The sequence below is a fragment of the Macaca thibetana genome, chromosome 17 (assembly GCF_024542745.1).
Source record: "Macaca thibetana thibetana isolate TM-01 chromosome 17, ASM2454274v1, whole genome shotgun sequence".
In the NCBI taxonomy this organism is placed as follows: Eukaryota; Metazoa; Chordata; class Mammalia; order Primates; family Cercopithecidae; genus Macaca; species Macaca thibetana.
In genome coordinates, this window is record NC_065594.1 from 93,048,142 (window position 1) to 93,071,684 (window position 23,543).

Here is a 23,543-nt window from a genome sequence, read left to right on the forward strand (position 1 = left end):
AAAATACAAAAAAAAAACTAGCCTGGCGCGGTGGCGGGCGCCTGTAGTCCCAGCTACTCGGGAGGCTGAGGCAGGAGAATGGCGTAAACCCGGGAGGCGGAGCTTGCAGTGAGCTGAGATCCGGCCACTGCACTCCAGCCTGGGTGACAGAGCAAGACTCCGTCTCAAAAAAAAAAAAAAAAAAAAAAAAAAAAAGTGACAGACTGCAACAAAGGCACACCTGGGCAGAGGCTGCAACAAAGGTGCACCCGAGTAGAGGCTGCACAGGAGCTCCTTGCACTATCCCTGCAACCCACCTTTAGGTTTGAAAATACACAAAAGTAAAAAGTTACAAAAAAGTAATCATCTACTTTAAACATCCAGAAAAGTATAGAGAATAATATAACAACCCTGTCCACACCGTCTAGCCTTAATGATATCTCAACACTTCCCCTTTTTTCCAAGTCTTTTGACTTTTTTAAAGAAAGAAGTTTTCACAAATAGAGTTTAAGCCCCGAGACATAGTTCTAAAGGTGTCCGTGTGTCTGCACACAAGACTCATGGTGTCCGTGTATCTGCACACACGAGACTCATGGTGTCCGTGTAATCACCTCCTACTGCTTCATAATATCCTATAACCAGTTTCTCAGCTTCCATTCTGCTACCCTACAACTACTCTCCAGAAATCCTATGTGTAGGACCCTCCAAGAACCCCCACATCACTTGGAGCAAAAGCCAGAGGCCCTGCAGCTCACCCCAATGTCCTCCACCTGGTCCCCACAAACCTCTGGCACCCTCGTCTCCTTGCTGCTCCCTCTAGGCCTGGACGGCTCCAACCCAGGGCCTTTGCACAGAGGTTCCTTTTTCCCAGACCCTCTGCCCCAGATGTCTGTTTGAGCAACCACCTCCATGCCCTCAAGCTTGATCTTCAACAGCACCTCTCAACAAGCTCTCTTTTCACTACTTAAAAACCACAGCTCACTCCCACTCCCACACTATACTTTCTATTTTGTTTCTTTACCCCTCTTTCCTTTTTCTGTGGCCTGCATTACCTGGCTGTGTATGTATGTATGTATGTGTGTGTGTAAGTGTGTATGTGTGCATGTATAAGTGTGCATGTGTGTATGTGTATGTGTGCATGTATAAGTGTGCATGTGCATGCGTGTGCATATGCACATGTATGTATACATGTGTGTATGCATATGTGTATATATACATGTGTGTACATATGCATGTGTGTATGTATAAGTGTGTGTATGTGCATGCATGTATGCATGTGTATACATGCATGTATGCATATGTATCTGTGCACACGTGTATGCATGTGTGTATGTATGCATGTGTGTATGTATGCATGTGTGTATGTGTATGTGTGTGTGTATTCCATAGCATGTGTTGCCCTCTGACATGCTGTGCATTTTTCTTGTTTATTGTATTATTATTAATGGCCTCTCTTCCCCACCAGGATCCTTGTCTGTCTTGCTCATTGATACATCCCAAGTACCTGGAACAGTGTCTGGTATATTGTGGATGTTTAGTACATCTTGAGAGGCTCAATGGGTGAATTGTGTTAATTTTCATGGTTTAAAGCTTTATATAAATGGTACCATACTGGCTGCCGTACTCGCTGTGTTGTACTGTGCACTTGCATTTTTGCTCCTCGTTCTGTTTTTGGCATTTATTCTCATTAATCCATGTAGTTCTCATTTATTTTAACTGCCATGTGGTATTTCGCTGTATGTGCCCATTTCTTTATCGCTTCTCCCCGTGTTGGATATTCAGGGTGTGTCAGGTGCTTTGGACACACAGCGTTGTGAGGAATATTCCCTACGCGTCTTCTTGTACACGCATACTTCCTGCGGCAGTTTCTCTCTCACAGTGGATGGCCTATTAGAATGACTAGGGAGTTCTGAGCTATTAGTTTGTTTCCCGAAATTCTGGTTCAGTTGATCTGGTCTGGGTTCAGGGCCGCAGTAATTTGTTTTCTTTTAAAGACATTCCTAATGACTTTAACGACAGCTAGGGTTGAGAACCACGGCTCCCGGCTCTAAGGAGCAGATCTGTGTTTGTGTTCCTGGGCATATCTAGAAAGAAAACATTGCTGGCTTGTCCTCTACGGCTCCAGTTCTCCTAAAGGTTGCTTTCAAAGTGGCGGCACCACGCGTGATCCCAGCGGCGAATGCAGATTCCCACGTTTTCATTAACACTCTTTAAGTTGTTTGATCCTCGGGGTTTTCCGATAGGATGAGGGTGGAACGCATCCTCTTGTTCCCACAGCGTTCCCCTAATTCCAGGGACTGAGTTTATTGGTCGTTAAAGCATCTTCTTTTGTGAAGGGACCGCTGATGTCCTTGACATAAAGATGTTAAAAATACATTTAGAAGGATCTTTATTTTTTTCCTGCTGCTGTACGAGGAACCCTTTCCGGCCCCGTGTTTCCTTGCCCTTCTTTCCAGCCGCAGATTTTACTCAGAACAACTTCAGTGCTGTGGACACAAAAACGCAGGCCTTGGAGAGGCCGGTCAGCCCTGCCTCGGGGCTGCTGATGAGGTGCCGGATGCGTGTGTTCCTCGTTTACTGGTTCCTCGCAGACTGGGTTGTAGCACTCTGTGCCACCCTCTGAACACAGAGATCCAGGGCCGGCTGGCCCTGCGGCCCCGAGGAGCCCCGTCACCGGCCAGTGGGGAGGCGAACCCGTGGTGACCCACCCAGAGGCACTGCCAAGGGCTGAGCGTGGCGCCAGCGGCGGGAGGCCCGGGTCACCGTCCCAGGCCGGGCTCCCACCCGCGTCCGCAGGGTCCTCTCCAGGCACCTTCCATCTGGGGTCTGGCTTCCACTCCCGGCCGCGGCGTCCTGATGTCCACAAACCAGGCGGCGGCTGGAGGCGGTGGAGCCGAGAAGGGGGAGCGGGGGCAGCGGGGGAGGGAGGAGAAGAAACGGGCGAGAGGGAGAGGAGGGCGAGGAAGGGCGCAAGGCGGGCGGAGCGCGGGGAGGCGCAGGGGGCGGGAAGGGGCGGCGCCGCGAGGGCGGCTCCTGGCGGCAGGACCGGGCTGTGGCCCCGGGAGAGCCGGGTGGGGCCTCGGGATGCAGCCGCCGGTGCCCGGGCCCCCGGGCCTGCTGGACGCCGCAGGTGAGCGCGGGGCTGGGGCGTCTCTCGGCTCCTGCGGGGGAGCGTGGGGACCCCGGGGCTGGGAGCGGAGGTCCCCGGCCGGCCCGGGCGGAACCTGTGCAGAGACGCGCCCGGGGCCTGGGCCCTCCGCCTCCTTCGAGCTCTGTCTTTGCAACACTTTGCACTTCGCACGGGGTAGGGCGTCGTGCATTCCTCAGTCCCTCCTTCTCTCTCCCTCTGCCTCCTCCGCCTTTGCCTCTCTCTGACTCTGTCCGTTCCTCTTCGCCTCTCTCCTGTTCTGTTTCATGATGAAGAACAGGCGCCCCAAAGTGCGCTCCTTCCCCACCCCTCCCGTGCGTTCCAACCTACACCGTTTTCCGGGGACGCTTCCTTTCGAAGAGCCTGGGAACGTGCAGAGGCGCTCGCGGAACCGGACCGTGTTGCCTGGTTTCAGGCGCCCCCTCTCGTGCTTCTCCCCAGTGTGTGTTCACGGAACCTCCGGTCCTTCCACTTCCCAGATCACGCCCGCTGCAGCTGTGGAGCCCGGCGCGGGCTGGGAAAACAGGAAACCTGTTGCGTGTCCGCAAGTTCGCAGGCCGGGCTCGGGGGCTGCGCTGGGAAGTGGCCGGCACTGGAACGATGCGGGCGTTTTCCTGACGGGCAGAGGGCTGCGCGGATTTCAAAACGAGAGACACAGAGTTCCCTAGAAAGGGAAGCTCTGACGGCTGCAGGGAGGGATGGCGTGGAGTCTCGGGGGCTCTGCCGCTGCCTCAGAAATAATCCAACACAAACCGCTGGGGATTAACCTCACAACCCTTTTACTGGGGCATCTTTGGGAAGTTTCTAAAAACCGGACGAGTTACTGTTGTTTAAAATAATCAAAGAATTTGGCTTCTTTCTGAAAGAAACCACTATGTTCCTCCCACTCTCTAAAGCAAAATGCTCTGTGGTCAAACGTGTTAATGTGGATTCGACTATTAGTGTATCCTAATGATAACTCTTTATTATTATTTATTAACTAGTTTTATCGTTATTATATTAGAATGCCTTGAAGGTTTAAAAATAGCATTTGACTTAGATTTTCTTCTGACAAAGAACTTGAAACCTGAAAACGTAATACTTGGAGCCGGTCTTTTTAGTATATGAAACATTGGTGTATCTGGGGTAGGGTTGTGGGTCTTTTTGTTTGGAGCTGGTCTTTTGCTAAAATGTATGAAGTATTGGTGTGTCTGGGGGTGGATTCTGGTTTTTCTGCTTTGGGGTATCTGGGGGTGGGTTATGGCCTTTCTGCTTTGGGGTATCTGGGGGTGGGTTATGGCCTTTCTGCTTTGAGGTATCTGGGGGTGGATTATGGTTTTTTCCGCTTTGCCCTTCTTTGTTCACTACGCTGGGCATGTGTAAAATCAGGACAAAAGAGAAATTGATGGCTGGGTGATTACAGTTTTACCTGGGATTATTACTTGGACACCATGACTGGTGTCCCCACATGATTAAATGGAACTCACTCTTCTTTTTGGGCGTTCCAGGCCCTGCTGGCAGGAAGGCCAGATCTTGGAACCCTTCCGAGCAGTGCCACCTCCCATGCTTTGTGACATTCCCCTTCCTGGCTCTGTGGAGTGGAGGAAGTGGGTCTGAGGGGAAGGGAGAGCCTGACCTCCAGCCTCGCGTGTCTTCCAGGCAGAACCAGGCGTGGGCACAGGCTCCTGTGGTTCAGCTCCTCCAGCTAAGGCTGGGGTGGGAGCCAGGAAGGGGAGAGCAGGTTGGGTGGGAGAACTGGGGGCTGGTGGGGAGTGACAAGGTGATATTCTGGGATATCCTAGATGGGCTGCACCTGGGGAAGACTAGAGTTAGAAAAATCAGCGCACACAATAGCGGAGAGGTAGCTGTTGGCCCATTTAGCTTCACATCTCAGAACTCCTCCTTGCAACTCCAGTGGGAGAAATGCTGGTTAAGAATAACTGCTATGCCATCTTAAAGTTAACACTACCCGGATGATTAGCATGTGCATTGCATTTATGAAAACCTATACATGAGAGCCCATGTGTCATGTCTCTCTGGACGCTTATCACAATCTCAAGAGGTGGGTAAGCAGGTGCTTCTCATGATTTCCTCCATCCTACAAATCAGGAGACTGAAGGGCCTTCATTCATTCCGTACCAGGAGATGTGTCTATGTCCTCATCTGAGCCCCGGGGACTGGCGACAAACGAGAGACAGAGCTCTCGGCTCTCACAGGGCTCTCTTCTCCCAAGCTCAGAGAGATTAAACGGCCACCCAAGACCACACAGTGGGCCTGGACAGACCCAGAATGGTTTGGGTCCGGTCCCTGTAAGCTGCCTCTGCAATAGAAAACTGTGGGCAGATACTTTAGTTAATAGTTGGGGCACTTAGGAGCACTTTAATTTTCACAGTGCACGTAATAGTATTTCCGCTAACGGGACGGGAACGGCAAGGAAATTATTCAGGTGATTTTAGTTATCTTTCTCCTAAGTGAAAGCCCCTTTCTGATGAAATCTGACCTTAAAATGCTTCTCTCTCATGGTAATTATAAAGATATCCACCTTCTTTTCTTGAGTTTATTTTTTTGTCTCATTTTTATGCTGTGTCATGTATTTATCAAATGTATTTAAGGTTGGGAGTCTTTTTGTTATTTCTATTATATCCGGAGTCAAAATATTACCATTGTGTAATTGAATGAGATGATTCAGAACCATTGCTCACAGGGGCATGGGGTGGGACCAGGGGAGCATCACTGTAACAGACACTGGATGACGGAAGTGTAGGCGCCAGGTCCTGGGCCACCAGCGTGGCCTTGGGGCTCCTGGAGCTGTGCCCACCCCTATGCCCACCTGCTTGTCACCCCGTAGGCTTATTCAGCATGACCCCTGCAGAAGCCGCCTTGGGGACCTGGGGGGCGCAGGCATGGCCCTGGCTGCAGGGACCCCACACCGCATGTGTTCCTGAGGCTGGGTGTGGGAATTGCTCCCTGGACTGCACCTGGCTGCAGCCTCTAGTGTCTCAGTAGAGTGGCTTTCAGAAGGAGGGCCTCACTCCACACCGGTGGTGCTGGGCTGAGGGGTGCACTGTGCCACCACCAGGCCCCCCAGGGAAGGCTCTGCCCTCCACCCACTGCCTGTGGGCGATGCATCCAGAGCGCCCTGTCCCCAGCCCTGCCTAAGTCTTCTCCACGGAACTTGGCCTTTTCCAATGCCTGCAGCGTGTGCCTCTGTCTGACGTCCCCTCTGCTTCTCACACTCGGGGACACTCTGCAGGGGCAGGGGAGAGGGGGTGACTGTGGAGAGCACAGGGGTGAGTGGAGCTACTGTGCTCAGTGTGTCTGTGCAGCAACATTTAAGAGTGCTGGGAGTGTCTGGCTGGGAGACAGCAGGTGCACAGGCCCCGTGGATGCTGGAACAAGCCTCTCTCTAAGGAGGCAGGAGATGGGGCGACCAGGGAGAGCCTGAGAATGCTGGCCTGCGGCCTGGAGGGTAACACCAAGGACAGTGCCACTGGCCACCTCGGTGCAGTGGGTCCGAGATGGGGGCAGCCTGGCTGGCTGGTGGGAGCCAATGGTTTATTACGTTAGCGAATGGAGTGATCTGGTCCCCTCCAAGGTGTAAGGTAAAAAGCGATTTGGGATGAGATTCTTGGGACAGGTGTAACTTTGCAAGGGTCAAGGGGCAGGCAGGGTGACTGTGCTGGGGGCTGTGCTGAGTCCGAGAGGGCCTGGAAGGAAGGCCGTGCCCCAGGCCTCGCCCTTGCTGGGTCAGCTGGATAAAAACGGCTCTCTCAGATCAGCAGAGCGATTCTGCATCTGCACATTGATTTACAGTTTTGCGAAACTCATTTCTGAGGACGTAACAGTCCCTTCCTTGGGCGCGATAACCTTGCCTTGCCATTGAGCTCTGCTGATGGTATTGCAGAAGTGTAAATCTTCGGACGTGGACCTTCTAGGGTGTGGACAATGTCTGCGTGGCCGTCCTCGCTGCCGGCGGCTCTCCGGTGTGCTGTCTGCTTTCCCTGCACACATGTACTCACACATGTGCACACACACAAATGTTGATTTTCAAAATCTTGGAGTAGGAAGACTTTACCATGGTTTTAAAAAATCCCCTGTTTTGTTTGGAGTCACACAGGGATCAAGATGATTTAGTTTTCAGAAAATAAAACAAAGCAAAACAGATGGCCCAGCTGGACGGCTGCTGGGTGCTGTTCCTCTCTCCCTGCCCCTCCCCTGGCGGCAGCCCCCTCCCCCTCTGAGTGCGGCTGTGATAGGCGGGTAGAGAGGGTGTGTCCGCAAGCCAGTGGTGATGATAAAACAGTAAACAAAAGATGCTCCCATCCTCCTGGGGACACCAAGGGGAGAAAGTCAGATGGAGGAAGAGGCAGCCAGTGGGAAGGAGTCCTTTCGAGTTTGCTTTCTTGAGTTCTGGCCGCAAATTCCAGTATAGTGGCTTAAGATCCAGAGATTTTATTCTGTTATCTAATGGAAGTTGGGGGTGGTCCCCGAGGTGGGCCGGGAGGCAGGTGGGGATAGTGCATCCCAGGACCCCCCGGGCAACAGAGCATGGCCCAGAGCCTGCCGGGCTGACACCCGCCCGAGCCTGAGCCCTCACTGACAGGTCCTCGCCTTCCTCCCCACAGAAGGGCTTTCGAGGAGGAAGAAGACGTCGCTGTGGTTTGTGGGGTCTCTGCTGCTGGTGTCTGTCCTCATAGTGACCGTCGGGCTGGCTGCCACCACCAGGACAGAGAACGTGGCCGTGGGCGGCTACTACCCAGGGGTCATCGTGAGTGCGCTGAGCGGGTGGCCTGGGCCGGGGAGGGCAGGGTGGTGTGTGGCTGGCTCAGGGTGGGCCCATGCCAGCTCACAGGGCTGGGGCTGAAGGTGGGGAGGCTTCGATCGGGGCTTGTGGTCGGCAGGGTTACGGCCCCCACAGACGTGCACATCCCGATCCCCAGGACCTGGGACGGTGGCGGGTCCAAGGCAGAGGGGGATTCGGGTTGAGGTCCAAGCTGACCGTAAAATAGGGCCAGGTGCCCTCCATTGTCCGGGTTGGCCTGATGCGGTCACAGGGTGACCAGGGCGTGGGAGGGGGGCCAGAGCCCGGCGACGGGAAATGTCCAAGGTGGAGGAGGGGCTGGGAGCCCAGGATGTCCGAAAAGGCCGGTCAGAGCCTCCCCCAGCGTCCCGGAAGAATTTTACCCTGAGGGACCAGGTCGACCACCATAGCCCATGGAACCGTGGAAGGGAAAAGTAACTTTAAACGATTCCTGCCAAGAAGCGATGGATCACAGATCGTATTAGTGACGCCATCACGTGGGAATGGCTAGAAGGTGATAGTGCTGACCTCATCCACCCCGCAGGCCAGATTTTGGACAGTAAGGCGGCGAGGTAAATTGATGGTAACCTAATTGGCAAGAATTGGTCACCTGGATTCAAAAGTATCAAGGTTCTTTGAACTATGAAATTACATCCTCTGTCGTTAGCAAAAAAATTTGTCCTAAGTGCCTGCGTTCTGCACAGTGAACCTCTGTCGGAGTGGCTTGGATCTGCTGCAATGCCCTTCACGTGCCCCAGAGCCCGGTTGCTATGTCATGAAGTGCTAAAGCAAGATTTTAAAATGCGGCTTCTTCAATCTCGTCACTCTCACCTGAAGTACTACCAAGATTGGTAATAATATTGATGACAGTCAGCAAAGATGAAAGATTTTTGGCACTCAATATTTAGAAATATTTTACAAATATCATTTATTTCACCTTTATATTTTCCTTTGTTTAATCTTTTTTTTTTTTTTTTTTGAGACAGAGTCTCGCTCTGTCGCCCAGGCTGGAGTGCAGTGGCCGGATCTCAGCTCACTGCAAGCTCCGCCTCCCGGGTTCACGCCATTCTCCTGCCTCAGCCTCCCGAGTAGCTGGGACTACAGGCGCCCACCACCTCGCCCGGCTAGTTTTTTGTATTTTTTTAGTAGAGACGGGGTTTCACCGTGTTAGCCAGGATGGTCTCGATCTCCTGACCTCGTGATCCGCCCGTCTCGGCCTCCCAAAGTGCTGGGATTACAGGCTTGAGCCACTGCGCCCGGCCCCTTTGTTTAATCTTAAGGTGTACTTTATACGTCTACACTATCTACCTGTGTATAGTTTATAAATAAACATATACAAATAGTATCTGTGCAGAAAAAGCTTTATCAGTAAAATTACAAGAGGCCAATGGTGTGGGGACCCTGGCCTCATGCAAGGGGCTTTTCTGCTTCCTGGGCAGAGAGGGGAGCCCAGAGGGCAAGTGGCTGTGAGGAGGGACCTCCCAAGTGATTTGCAGAATATCAAGATCAACCTTGAGTAGCTGTTTTTATTGTTCGTTCTCAAGCTTATTTAAGGGCTCCCTCAAAATACCGTAATCAAAAACATCAATGACTAATGCTCGAGCTGTGCTCTATATAAAATCTGCTTGCTGGGCAGTGAATTAACGCTGTGCTGACCAGCTTGAAATGACTTCAGCCCAGACAGTTCTGAGAGCCAACTAGGGAGACGACAAATCAAATCAGCCTCAAGGAAACGTGGCTAAGAGTCACTTCTGTGGAGACTCGTGCCAATGTAGAGGCTTCAAAGAAAAAGGTGATCTCAGAAGAAGCGGCCGGAACATGAAAACATCTCAACATTTTGAAGAAAGGTGTGTTTTTTTTTTTTTTCAAATCCCCCCAAAATAAAATGTAGTGAAACATTAATACACGTACATTGAAGTGAAATTTTGATGTTTTTGAACTGTGGCGTTGAACTGTGGTGTTTTGAAGCTCAGCACATGAAGACATGTTCCTGTTATCCCTGGAGAATTCTCAAACCATTGGTGAAAGCCACATGTGTACACGTCTGTCACCACAGACGCACAGACACAATTACAGAAAAGGCAAAACTACTTACATAAAGGAGTCCGGTTTCCAGTGCATTAAGCTTCACACCACGGCCCCAGGAACTCCAAGGCTGTGCCGGGCGGGCGGCCCCTTCCAACAGATGCTCACTGGGAAGCGTAACCGGCCCGGCTCACCTGCACGCAAGTAGGGGCCGTCTTAGCCTCGGCAGCTCCTTGGCAGCTCCGAGTTGTCTGCGGGAGGCACTTTAGCCAGCGGCTCTGAACCGGATTTTCGGTGGGTGTTGCTGAAACGCATATTCTTCGCACTGTTTTAAAAATTCCTCTGCCAGGTGTGCGTCACCTGCCAGGACGGGCCCTGGGTGGAGGGTGCGGTTGCCCAGCCGCTGGCCTCTATTCTAAGACAGCACAGTCCCATGTCTATTTCCCGACATCCCGGCCTCATTTTCTGCCCAGAGCTGGGGCTTCCTGTGGAGCAAGGGGACTCCGCCGGACCCCTGGTGGCCTGTGCTGCAGCCCGGGGCCGCTCCGGAGCCCTTTCCCCACACCAGGCACCTCCCCGCTGACGGCCTGCCCTGCTCACTCTCCCAAAGCAGCAGCCACAGGTAGGCCATCTGAGCAGGAGTCACAGGTGGCCCTGGTGCCTGGCAACCCTTCTTTTGAAACACAGCTGTAGTTCCCTAATGCCTTACCCAGGAGCCATGCTCAGGGGCATCTCAGGCCCAGAGAAGACGGGGCAGATGTTGGTGCTTGGTGGCCTTGGGTCTCCGAGAAGATGTTGTCTCTGGGGGACGAGTGGGATCCTCTTTTACCGCACAGTCACAAGCCAAACGGACACATCATTAAAAACCCTTGAGTAGAGAAGACAGGATGGGTGATGTTGCAGAGACGCCCGCCCAACGCCAGCAGACGCACCTGATGCTCAGTGGTTGAGGTTCTTGAGGTGGGGATGTCTGGCCTTCGTCCCTGGATAAAATGCCTTTGAGGGTGGGATTTTTTTGCTGTTAAATGTCAGTGTTAAGCTTCCAGGAATGCTAATGAGTGTTTCTCTCTCGTTCTTCCTTTGGTTTTAGCTCGGCTTCGGATCTTTCTTAGGAATTATTGGCATCAACTTGGTGGAGAATAGAAGGCAAATGGTGAGAAAGTACATTGCTTCTTTCTAACATGGGGAGGTGGGGATCATGAGCCCTTCATCGGGGACGGTATAGCTGCCCTGGGGCTCTGAGAAGAGTTAGCCCCGCCTCCCCAACACATTGGTGTCTACAGGACCAGCTCTGAGGTTCCCGGACTGTGGCCTGCACAGTCCTGGGTGCAGGGTTCAGCGGGTACCATTCACACCTTAGTCTAAACGAGCATGGCCCTGGGTTGCTGGTGCATCAGTCTCACGTGGTGTGCAGCCACCAACGGCAAGGGCTGGGAAGCTCAGGGAGTGCATGAAGTTTGGGACGGGGGCGGCAAATTAAGTTAAGTCCTGGTGTGTAAAGTTCAGGCAAAAACATGTGCACAAGCCTCTCTTCCTTTTGAACCAATGGCTCTAGAGTCCTGTTTTTCATCTGAGTTGGACTAATGTTTATCTTGCCCAGACTAAGAGGAGCGGTAAAGACATAAAACCAGGAGGGAGCCCCTGGTTCACACGGCAGCAATGCAGAGTGAAATCTAGACGCTGCCAGTCCGTGATGTTAGTGGCTGCATGCGTGGCAACAGCGATCAGGTTCAGCTGGAGTCCGTTTTGTTGACGCACTGCTTTGGGGACTGTAACTTTATAAACAGAAACTGGTTAATGTTAAGAGCATTGTTTAGAGGGGAGGTGTTTGGGCCACTTCTGCCTCATCTCCCAGTTGTTGCCTCAGACCAGGCTGGAGTTCTCATCTCTTCCCTGTGCTGGCTGTCATCTTATTGTATCATCCAGTGTGCAAATGACCTGTGTTGGGTCCCCAACCCCTGCCTGTTCCCAGTTCCCAGGCCGAGAGGGAGGGTGCGATGGCTGGGCCGTGGTGTGTGCCCTCGGAACCCTGTGTATTAGTCTGTTTTCACGCTGCTGATAAAGACATGCCCAAGACTGAGTAATTTACAAAGGAAGAGGTTTAATTGGACTTACAGTTCCACGTGGCTGGGGAAGCCTCACAATCACGGCAGAAGGCAACAAGGAGCAAGTCATGTCTTACGTGGATGGCAGCAGGCAAAGAGAGAGCTTGTGCAGGGAAACTCCCCCTTATAATAACCATCAGATCTTGTGAGACTTACTATCATGAGAACAGCATGGGAAAGACCTGCCCCCATGATTCAATTGCCTCCCACCAGGTCCCTCCCACAACACACGAGGATTCAAGGTGAGATTTGGGTGAGGACACAGCCAAGCCATATCACCCTATATGGGACCCAGCAAACTCCCACTGCTGCCCAGGAAACTGACCCTTGGGCAGATGGAGCCTTATCGTGTGAGGGTGGGAGGTCCCTGGAGGGTTGGGGGGTGGCTGCAAAGACACTGGGATTCTGGTAGAGCAAAGCGTTCTGTTCTGTATGTTGGAGACAGTGTGCACTGCAGGGTGAGCTGCCGTTCTTCGCTAGCAGTTGCAAAGAGATGGAGAGATAGCCGCGGCATTTCCTCTCCCACCCACCCCCTGTTGTTGGCTCCCTACTGTGGGTGTCACAGCTGACCAGGGTGGGCAAAGGCCTCACACACACCAGTCTGCAGAACGGCGTTGGAAACAGAGGCCACCTTTGGGAGCCAGTATGCCCCCATGATGGTCTCTAGACAGCATCTCTTCAGAGTCTGGGGCTGCTTGGTGCCTGCAGGGAGTTGAGTGGACCTGGGGGTGGAAGGCCTCCTGAAGGTTTTTCCGTAAGATTTCCCCAGAGAGGCAGAAGCTGGGTATGAAGTTGGGCTTTGGCGATGCAAGGGTGGGTGGGCAGTGTGAGTCTGTTTTTCTTTCCTTTTAAAAAAATGGCTTTAATGAGATATAGTCCACATTCCATGTAACTCACCCATTGAAAGCACACAATTCAGTGGTTTTTAGGTATTCGCAGATACGTGAACCATCAGCACAGCCAGTGTTAAAACATGAATCACCTCAGCAAGAAACCCACACCCTTCTGTTAGCACCTACCTACCCAGCCTAAGCAACCAGGAATCAACTCCTATCTCTGTAGATTCCTACTCTGGGCTTGCGTGTGAAGGGAGTAATGAGTAATATGTGGTCTCTGTGTCTGGTGTCTGGCACTGCCCATTGTGTCTTTAAGCTTCCTCCGAATTTCCTTGCTTTCTATGGCTGAATAATAATCCACTATATGGGCCAGACACAGTGGCTCATGCCTGTAATCCCAGCACTTTGGGAGGCCAAGGTGGGTGGATCACGAGTTCAGGAGTTCAAGACCAGCCTGACCAACATGGTGAAACCTCATCTCTACTAAAAATACAAAATTAGCCGGGCGCAGTGGTGCGCACCTGTAATCCCAGCTACTTAAGAGGCTGAGGCAGGAGAATCACTTGAACTTGGGGGGCAGGGGTTGCGGTGAGCCGAGATTGCGCCATTGCACTCCAGCCTGGGTGACAGAGCAAGACTCTGTCTCAAATAATAATAATAACAATGATAATAATAATAATAATCCACTGTACAGATGTGCCACACTTATCCATTCACCAGTTGATGGACATTACAGCTGTTTCCACCCTTTAGCGCTTGTGAATAATGCTGCTGTGAACATTTGTACATAAGTTTCTGTGTGAAAATGCATTTTCATTTCTTTTGGGCATGTACCTAGGAGTGGAACTGCTGGGTCATACAGTAATGCTGTTTAATCGTTTGAGGAATTGCCACACTGTTTTCCAAAGTGGCTGCCCTATGTTACATTCCCACAGACAGGCATGAGGGCTCCAGTTCCTCCACTCCCTCACCAGCACTTGTCACTCTCTGACTGTTATTGATTCTAGCCATCTAATGTGTGTTAAGTGGTATCTCATCGTGGTTTTGATTGCATTTCCCTGATGATTAGTGAAGTTGAGCATCTCTTCATGTGCCTAAGACCATTTGCATATGTTCTTGGAAAAATGTCTGTTCATTTCCTTTGCTCATTTTTATATTGAGCTGCCTTTTCCTGTTGAGTCGTCAGAGTCATTTATGTATTTTAGAAACAAGTCCCTTCTCAGATATGTGATTTGCAAATATTTCTTCAAATTCTGTACATTGCCTTTTCACTTTCTTAATGGCGTCCTTTGAGGCACAAAAGTTTTTAATTTTGATGAACTCTAATTTGTTTTTTCTTTTGTTGTCCATGCTTTTGGTGTCATACCTAAGAATCTTTTGCAAATCTAAGGACATGAAGATTTACCCCTAGAGTTTTCTAGAAGAGTTTTGTAGTTTTAACTCTTCCATCTGGGTCTGTGATCCACTTTGAGTTTACTTTTGTGTATGGTATGAGGTAGGGGTTATTATAGTTTTAACTCTTCCATCTGGTTCTGTGATCCACCTGGAGTTAACTTTCTTCATGGTGTGAGGTAGGGACCCATGTTCATGCATTTGTGGACATCCAGTTGTCCAAGCACCATTTGCTGAAAAGACTGTTCTTTTCTCATTGAATGGTCTTCACACCCTCGTTGAAAATTAATTGGCCATAGATATATGGGTTTATTTGGGGACTTTTAATTATATTCTTTTAATCTATATGTCTTTGCTTGTGCTGGTACCACAGTCTTGATTACTGTAGCTTTATAGTTAGTTTGAAATAAGGGCTTGTGAGTCTCCCAGCTTTATTCTTTTTCAGGATTATTTTGGCAATTCTGAATCCCTTGCCATTCCATATGACTTTTAGAATCAACTGGTCAATTTCTACAAGGAAGCCAGCTGGGATTCTAGTAGGGATGTGTTGATTCTGTAGCTCAGTGTAGGGAGTGTTACCATTTTAATGTTAAGTATCCCAATCCACGAACATGGAATGCTTTCCCAGTTATTTAGACCTTCTTTAGTTTTTAAAAACAATGTTTTGTAGTTTTTAGAGTGTAAGTTTTGTATCAAATTTACTTATTCTTCAGTATTTATCAAATGAAGTACTTACCAAATTAAATTTATTCTTAAGTACTTTATTCTTTTTGAGGCTATTTTGAGTGGAATTGTTTTCTTAATTTAACTTCTGGGTTGTCCATTGCAAGTGTTTAGAAATATAATTGACTTTTTATGTTGATCTAATATCTGCAGCCCTGTGGAACTCATTTCTTTGTTCTAGTAGTTCTTTAAAAAATTGATTCCTTAGGATTTTTTTTTATCTACTAGAGTATGTCAAATAGAAACACTTTTGCTTCTTCCTTTCCAATCTGGATGCAGGGGGACCATTTCTATGGCTTCGGTAAAAGCACATGGGTACTGGAATGACAGGATAAAGACCCAGGAGTGACGACCACTGCCAGAGCCGTGTGGTGTTCACCTGTCCATGGGCTTCCCTCACCTGGGTGAGGAGGGCACCTGGATGCCCCAGACCAGAGCCTCTGAGGGGTTGTCTGTGATGCCTGTGCAAGCTCATTTCTGCCTTTTCAGGAGAGGAATTCTTCTGGGTTAATGTTGTATAGTGAACCCATATTTCACAATCTCACATTAATTTAATACTTGTGGTAGCTGGAACCTGGATGCCGTGACTGCTGTGTGATCCTAGGAAACTTACTGAAGTATTTCAGCCTCAGTTTCTTCTTTTGCATGGTGGCTGGGAACATTTGAGCCAATGCACATGAGAATGTCTTGTTCATGACAGGTTTCGAGAAAACAGTGGCCATTGTTCTACACTGGTTTTAAGTGCATAGATGTCAGAACATTCAAGTTATTTCAAAAGGCAGCAAGGCAGGCTGTGAATGTCAGCTAGAAAGAGAACGAGTGTATTTCCAATGCTTCCAGATATACATGAACACGTTTTTTCTCGATTTATTATTTTAAATTTTTACCATTGAAAGCTTTGCACACATACAAGGGTGAAGAGAATTGCCTAATGAATCCTCTGTGCCTCCCACCCAACTCCATCACTTGTCTGGTTCACCCCCAGCCTGCTTCTCTTCCCGTGTTGTTTAGAAGCAAATACCAGACATGGCATCATTTCATTTATAAAGATTTCACTCTGTTCACTTAGGGGATGGAATCTGATCATTAGGAATGGCTTCACCATTATTCCTACCCATTATCATGTTAGTCTCCGGTGACATCTGAAGAATGCCCCAAATCACATCAGCTTTAGATATTTTTCCACTGCTGAATGAGTTACTGTTTGCTCCTCACCCAAACAGACATATGAATCATTGATTTCAGGAAGAGCTCTGTAACCTGATACAATCCCACAGGTCCCACAGGGATGGGAAAGGGAAGGGCATAAAACAGTGTTAACTGGTGATTCTCCTGTGCCCCACGTACGTGCACATGCACAGACGCACACGACACACTCCACACAGTACAAAACATATGCATGCCACACACCACACACACACACCATACACTACACACAACACACGACACACACACCACACACCACACAAATGACACACACCACACAATACACACCACATACACCACACACAACACACAATATACAACACACACTCCACACAATACACTCCACACACCACATACAACACACACAACACAACACACAATGCACACCACATACACTGCACACAACACACACCACACACAAGACACAATATACAACACACACTCTACACAATACAATACATACACCACACTACACACACCACACACTCCACACAATACACAACACACAACACACAAACCACACATGACACACACACCACACAGCACACACAACACACAACACACACACCACACACCACACAAACGACACACACAACACAATACACACCACATACACCACACACACTAGACACACCACAACAACACACATCACAGATGACACACACACCACACAATACACACCACATACACCACACACCACACACAATACACAACACACACTCCACACAATATACTCCACACACCACATACAACACACACAACACAACACACAACGCACACCACATACACTGCACACAACACACACCACACACAAGACACAATATACAACACACACTCTACACAATGCAGTACATACACCACACCACACACACCACACACTCCACACAATACACAACACACACCACACATGACACACACCGCACACACGACACACACCACACACTCCACGCATACCACATATACCACACACACCACACACACTACACACAACACACGACACACACACCACACAATGCACACCACATACACTGCACACAGCACGCAATACACACTCCACACAATACACTACACACACCACACATATGACACACACACTACACAATGCACACCACATACACTACACAAACCACATACCACACACAGCACACATACCACACACACCACACACAGCACACATACCACACACACCACACACAGCACACATACCACACACAGCACACACACCACACACACCACACATACCACACACAGCACACACACCACACACAGCACACACACCACACACACCACACATACCACACACACACACACACACACACACAGCACACACACCACACACAGCACACATACCACACACACCACACACAGCACACATACCACACACACCACACACAGCACACATACCACACACAGCACACACACCACACACACACACACACACACACACACACACACACACACACACACACACACCACACACACCACACACACCACACACACTACACACACAGCACACACACCACACACACACCACACACACCACACACACCACACACAGAAGTCTGGTCTGGACGGAGTCCGTTTTCTCCATTCCTCTAAGTGCTGGAGGGTGAGGTCTCGGCCGCCTTCCGTGCACCCCCCTTGACATCTGCTTAGGGCCTCGCTGTCGTGGGAGCCCCATCAGCCTTCCTGGGGCATCGGGCCCTGCACCTTCTCCTGTGGAAGCTGTGAGGGTTTCTGCCCCTTTGGGTGGGGCTGGTGAGAGTGGTTTCCAGGATCCCTGGATGGCAGTGTTGGGCGGCTCTGCGAGTCACTGGGGAGGACACTGTGAGCTGCTCAGGGCAAGAGCCCGTGCCAAGGCCCCACGGCCCTGAGTAGGTCCCACAAGGGCCAGGTGTTCTGGAGGACGGGCATCAGGCGGGCCCCATCCACTTGCCATCCAACCCTGGATCCCACGACCTCACCCACGGTGGGGGAGTAACTAAGGGAGTGGAGCACAGGCAGAGCACGGGCACAGGCAGCCACACTCGCTGGGCACCCAGCTCGAGGTTGGCCCTGCCGGGCCCACAGCCTCACCACTGAGACCTCGTTCCCTGAAGCTCGTGTGGCCCTGACGGGGCCCCAGCTCTCTGGGCCTGTCAGGCACTGGGGGTGTTTCTCTGAGGCCAGTGGCCCCACGTCCCTGCCCAGAGACCGTGGGACCCCTGCGGCCCCACAGGTGCCTCGAGTCAGACGTGGCCCGTGGCTTCGGAAGGTCTCTGTGTGCAACCACGTGCAACCTGTGAGCTGAGGCTGTCTTCCGGGCCGCCCCTCCTGGACCGTGGTGGGACCTGCCCAGGACACCAGTCCACACCTCCTCCATGCAAATGTCTCAGGCCACACCTGCAGGGGATGGGGTGAAGTTCAGAGGACCCTGTCCCATCCTCCCACTCTCTGCTCACCCGAACCCTCCAGACTTGGGTTAATTTTGGGAGAAGGGTGGGGACTGGCACAAGGGTGGGTGAGTGGAGAGCCTTCTTTTCTGGCTGCCTGGGCATCTGCCACAGGAACTAGGTCTAGTTACAGGAAAACCAACCAAGTCCCAGGTTTTAGGCCCCTGAACTTGGAGGACTGTGGGATTGTGCACCTGCCACTCAGGGGCCAACGTGGCGGCGCTGGTTTCTTAAACACGCCTCTCTTCTGCGGGCGGTACCTGCCTGCTGTCATCCTCCCGACAGCCACGTCGAGCCCAGACAGGCTGAAGCCAGACCCTCGCCCTGCTGCTGGCCGAGCTGTGAGCTGCACACACGACCCCACCTCAGAGCTGCTGGCTCCGTCCCACGGCCACAGTGGGGCCCTACCAGGCCCTCGCCTCAGGATGCCTGTTTTTTCTGCTGTCTGAGCAGCCTTGCCTCCCTGGGCATGCCTGGTTAGCAGGGGCTGGGGTGCAGCCCCCTGGACACGTGGGGCCGAGGGTGACACTCAGAGGGGTCGCTGACCTGGAGCTTCCCCACACAGTGGGCACAGGCGACCTGTTCCCACCTTGGTTTTCCCCTGGTTGTCTCCTTTCCTGATGCGTGAGCTGGTGGTGCTGACGCCCCGGTGAGCAGGAGAAGCTCCTCTTCATTCTGCAGCAGAGCCACACCCCATGCTGAGCATCCCTGACGCCCACCCGCCGGTTCCAGGAGCCAGCGCCTGCGGATGCATTGGTTACAGAGGTAGGGGTTTGCCTAGGGCCACAGGTGCTTGGGCTGTCTGCTTGTGAAGTGCTCTGTCTGAAACCAAGACCTGGAATTTCTATTTTTGCTGCCACAGAAGCTGCATCCACGGCGGCTTGTTTGGAAAATCCAACTCATTTTCCAGCTGGATCTAAATATCTGTGTGTGTTTGGACAGGGCCCTGGAATTTCTAATGGAAAGCCACAGCCAGATCTGTTTCTGTGGCCACTCCACAGGGAGTTACATGTCACCAGAGCCTCGGCGTCTGCTAGAAGATGTGGTGCACTTTGGGGACCTCTGTCTCCCTCTAGCTCTGTCTCCCTCTCTATCTCTGTCTCTGTCTCCCTCTCTGTCTCTGTCTCCCTCTCTGTCTCTGTCTCCCTCTCTGTCTCTGTCTCCCTCTCTATCTCTCTTTCTCTGTCTCCCTCTCTGTCTCCCTCTGTATCTCTGTCTCCCTCTCTATCTCTGTTTCTCTGTCTCCCTCTCTGTCTCTGTCTCCCTCTCTATCTCTCTATCTCCCTCTCTTTCTCTCTCTCTCTGTCTCCCTCTCTATCTCTCTGTCCCCCTCTCTATCTCTCTGTCTCTGTCTCCCTCTCTGTCTCTGTCTTCCTGTCTTTGTCTCCCTCTCTATCTCTCTTTACACCCAGCACACCTGGATTCGAACCCAGACCCAGCCTCTTGCCAGCTGTGTGACCTGGGTGGGGCCAACAGTGCCTGTCAAGCCTGTCGGTGCCTGCTGGGTTCCCAGTGCAGGGCTGGACAATGGCAGAGGCTGCCAGCTCTACCCACTGCCTGTGCACCCCCCAGACTGCTGTGGGGCCGAGGGGAGGCGCGGTGGCCCCAGCTGTGTCTCTGGGGGCAGCTCCCCCAGCGCTGTGCTGACTCTGGACTCAGCCCAGAAGGCAGGGGGTGCACGTTGTCTTCAGCACCTAGAACAGCTCCCGCCTGGATCCACCAGGCTTTGCTGAAAGGAGGATGGTCTTGGGAAGGGAGTCCCTGGGGTCACTGCACCAGGTCCCTTGTCTTAAGGAGGGGGATGAGCCGTTTCCCCAGGTCATGGGGGGAGTGAGCGTGGCGCTTCCTGCCACTGCCTTTGCCCTGTGCAGCCTGGGTGGCCTCAGACGGAGCCTTCCCGGGTGGGTGCTGTGGCTCTGCCTCTCCCTGAGTGCCTCCTCCTTGGCTGACCCTGTCATTCACAATCTGAAGCCATTGCCAACAATAACCAATCTGGGTGGTACCGGGCAGGACTGCGTGGTCTCTGGGGGTTTCCTGGATGACTGTGGAATTGTCAGGGCTGCCAGGGCCACAGACAGGAACCCACAGCTGCCTGTGCCAGGGTGGAGGGCCTGAGGGGGTGGACAGCGCAAGGCTAATCCTGGGCTTGTCAGGAGATGTGGATGGGATGCATTGCTGTAGAGGAAGGCTCGGAACAAGCTGCCCTCTGGCGGGATCAGTGCAGGGCAGGCGTGTTCCCGTCTGGCAGAACCTCGCGGTATAAAAAGCCGGCTGAACAGGAATCAAGTGATTTTGGGCAGGGATGGAGATGTGAGGGATGGAAAGGGGATCTTTAGCTTCAATCTGTCATCTCCCATCAAGATGAGAGTCTGAACCTGTGTGTGTAGCTGGGTCTGCGACAAGCAATGGTATTACCTGCTGTAACGATGATCACCTGTGGCACTCTGGTATCTTCTCTGGGGGTGAGTCCCGATTTCACCTGCTACAACAATGTAACGATGATCACCTGTGGCACTCTGGGATCTTCTCTGGGGGTGAGTCCCGATTTCACCTGCTACAACAATGTAACGATGATCACCTGTGGCACTCTGGGATCTTCTCTGGGGGTGAGTCCTGATTTCACCTGCTACAACAATGTAACGATGATCACCTGTGGCGCTCTGGGATCTTCTCTGGGGGTGAGTCCTGATTTCACCTGCTACAACAATGTAACGATGATCACCTGTGGCGCTCTGGGATCTTCTCTGGGGGTGAGTCCTGATTTCACCTGCTACAACAATGTAACGATGATCACCTGTGGCACTCTGGTATCTTCTCTGGGGGTGAGTCCCGATTTCACCTGCTGTAACGATATGACGATGATCACCTGTGGTGCCGTGGCATCTTCTCTTTGGGGCTGAGTCCCGATTTCACTCAGCTGCCTCAAGAACCTGACATTAGGTTTTTGTTGATCTTTTTCTAGCTGGGGCAGGGCCTCTGCTGACCCATAGAGAAATACCCACAAATGCTCACTCCTGGCCACTGGAGTTGAAGAAAGAAGAAAGAAACACGAAAAGCAGCTCAACAAAGACAGGTTTATTTTGGAGAATAAACCCGAGAGGGCCTTCTGGCCTATTTAGGTCCAGAGTGTCCTCTCTTACAGACTAAGGGTATTTGAGGGTTCAGGGAGGGAGAGCTTGTCGCAGGTTCGGAGTGTTTTGGGGTGGGGGGATTTTTATGGCTGGGTTGGAAGGTTTCGGGTCAGAGGGGAGTCTGTCTTGGGGTTGGCATGTTTCTGGCCAAAGGTGTCATTTGTGGTTTATGGTCACACTGATATTAGACATTAGGTTGATGTTTTTGGGGCTGGATTTTTGGGGGCTTTTAATCAAGGAGAACTTCAAATGGTGGTGTGTGTCCAAGACGGCGACGTTCCTGCTCTGTCAATCCAGACTCTATAGTTGAAAAGGGTGAGGTGTGGCATGTTCTTTCTGGCTACTTCCTGCTGAGAGAGAGTCGTCCTTACAGGCCACTGAACGCAGCGTCTGTGGATACATCTAGGAGTGGAAGAGGTGGATTTGTTCCTGGAAACACTCTCTGTTTTAGGGGCTTAGAGGCAGCGTCTGCGGATGCATCTGTCTTCAGTTTACAGGGCTGAAAGCACAGCTTAGGTTTCAGTGATTTCCAGTTAGAAAAGTGGGGAAAAAGGAAAAATTGAAAACATTATTTTGGAGACTTGTAGCCAGAAAAATTAGACTTTAAATTGTAGAAAATCATAACAATTGAAAAACATCAGACAAGACTGGAATTTAACAACAGGTGTGCTATAGTTTTTGAAACATAGTTTTCTCTCTCCAGTTTTCCATTTTTTTAAAAGACACATGATGGGACTGGTTTACTTTATTATACTTGGCTTGATTATTTGTATACAGTGCAGCAAGAATAATTATTTTTTCACTAGGCCTTTTAAATTGTCTTTGATGGAACTTTGTTTTGTAGAAGGAGCCTGGGATAAGACTTTTTAAAGCTGAGCCCAGCCATGGAATTGTACCATTAAATACCTATGAGTTGGGTGAATTCCTCTCCTGTTGAGGTTCCTGGCCTGTCAGAAACTGACATTTTTTACTTACTACAGATCAGAACGCCTGTGCAGGGACTGTGTACGCAGAACAGGAGGCCAGTTTCCAAGAGCTTTATTGGCTTCATAAGTCAAGTTTGGTTCCTTAAAGGAAAGCACACAAAAAGTCTTATTTTACCAAGACTTTGACCATTCCAGTCAAAGTCTTGGTAAAATAACCAGTTTCTCCAGTTGTGTCCTGTTACGAAACAGATTCTTATTGCACTTATGCAAATAACTGTATTGCCATAACTTAAGAATAGTCACAAATAGTTTCCAAATTCTAGAGAAAATCAGGTAGAGAGAAACAAGCTCCAAATTTTGTTCATGGGAGTATACTAAATTGTTAAAAGCTGTCAATAGCTCAGAAGAAGTTTCCTTGATTCTGAAAAGCAAGACAAAGGATTAGCAACATTTTAAGCAAAGCGTCTAAAAGATCACTGCAGTCTCCTATTGGTTCAGTTCATGCAGTTAATTCCTGTCCTGCTTGGTATTAATGAACATATTAGCTCTTCAAGAATCCTGAACGTTTTTCCTCTATTCTGATGTCACACTCTTCAAAGTTATCAGAAACCTGCATTCAGGAGCACCTGTTAGAGCTTCATAGCTGATTATAAAACCATCTTCTAAAGAGGACCAAGACGAGACAACAATTGTTCATGGATGACAAAATGTTTCAGGGTAGCCATAAGGACACAATTGACAAGGAAATCTGTTACCTCATGGCACACAATAATTTTAACATAACAATGATAATTACTACTGATAATGTACACTAAAATTTATGAGAATTATGAGTCTCCCATAACTTTGGAACACATACC

At 50.6% G+C, this 23,543-nt stretch overlaps 1 protein-coding gene across 1 annotated transcript in view; it reads left to right on the plus strand.

Moving 5' to 3' along the window:
- The window catches only part of TMEM255B (transmembrane protein 255B), a 65,840-nt gene that overhangs the window by 20,018 nt on the left and 22,279 nt on the right, over nt 1-23,543 (plus strand). The window contains exons 2-4 of the mRNA XM_050767044.1: nt 3,040-3,109; nt 7,732-7,874; nt 11,023-11,085. Of these exons, the coding sequence (XP_050623001.1) occupies nt 3,064-3,109; nt 7,732-7,874; nt 11,023-11,085 (252 nt within the window). The 5' untranslated portion in view covers nt 3,040-3,063. The remainder of the gene's footprint in view (nt 1-3,039; nt 3,110-7,731; nt 7,875-11,022; nt 11,086-23,543) is intronic.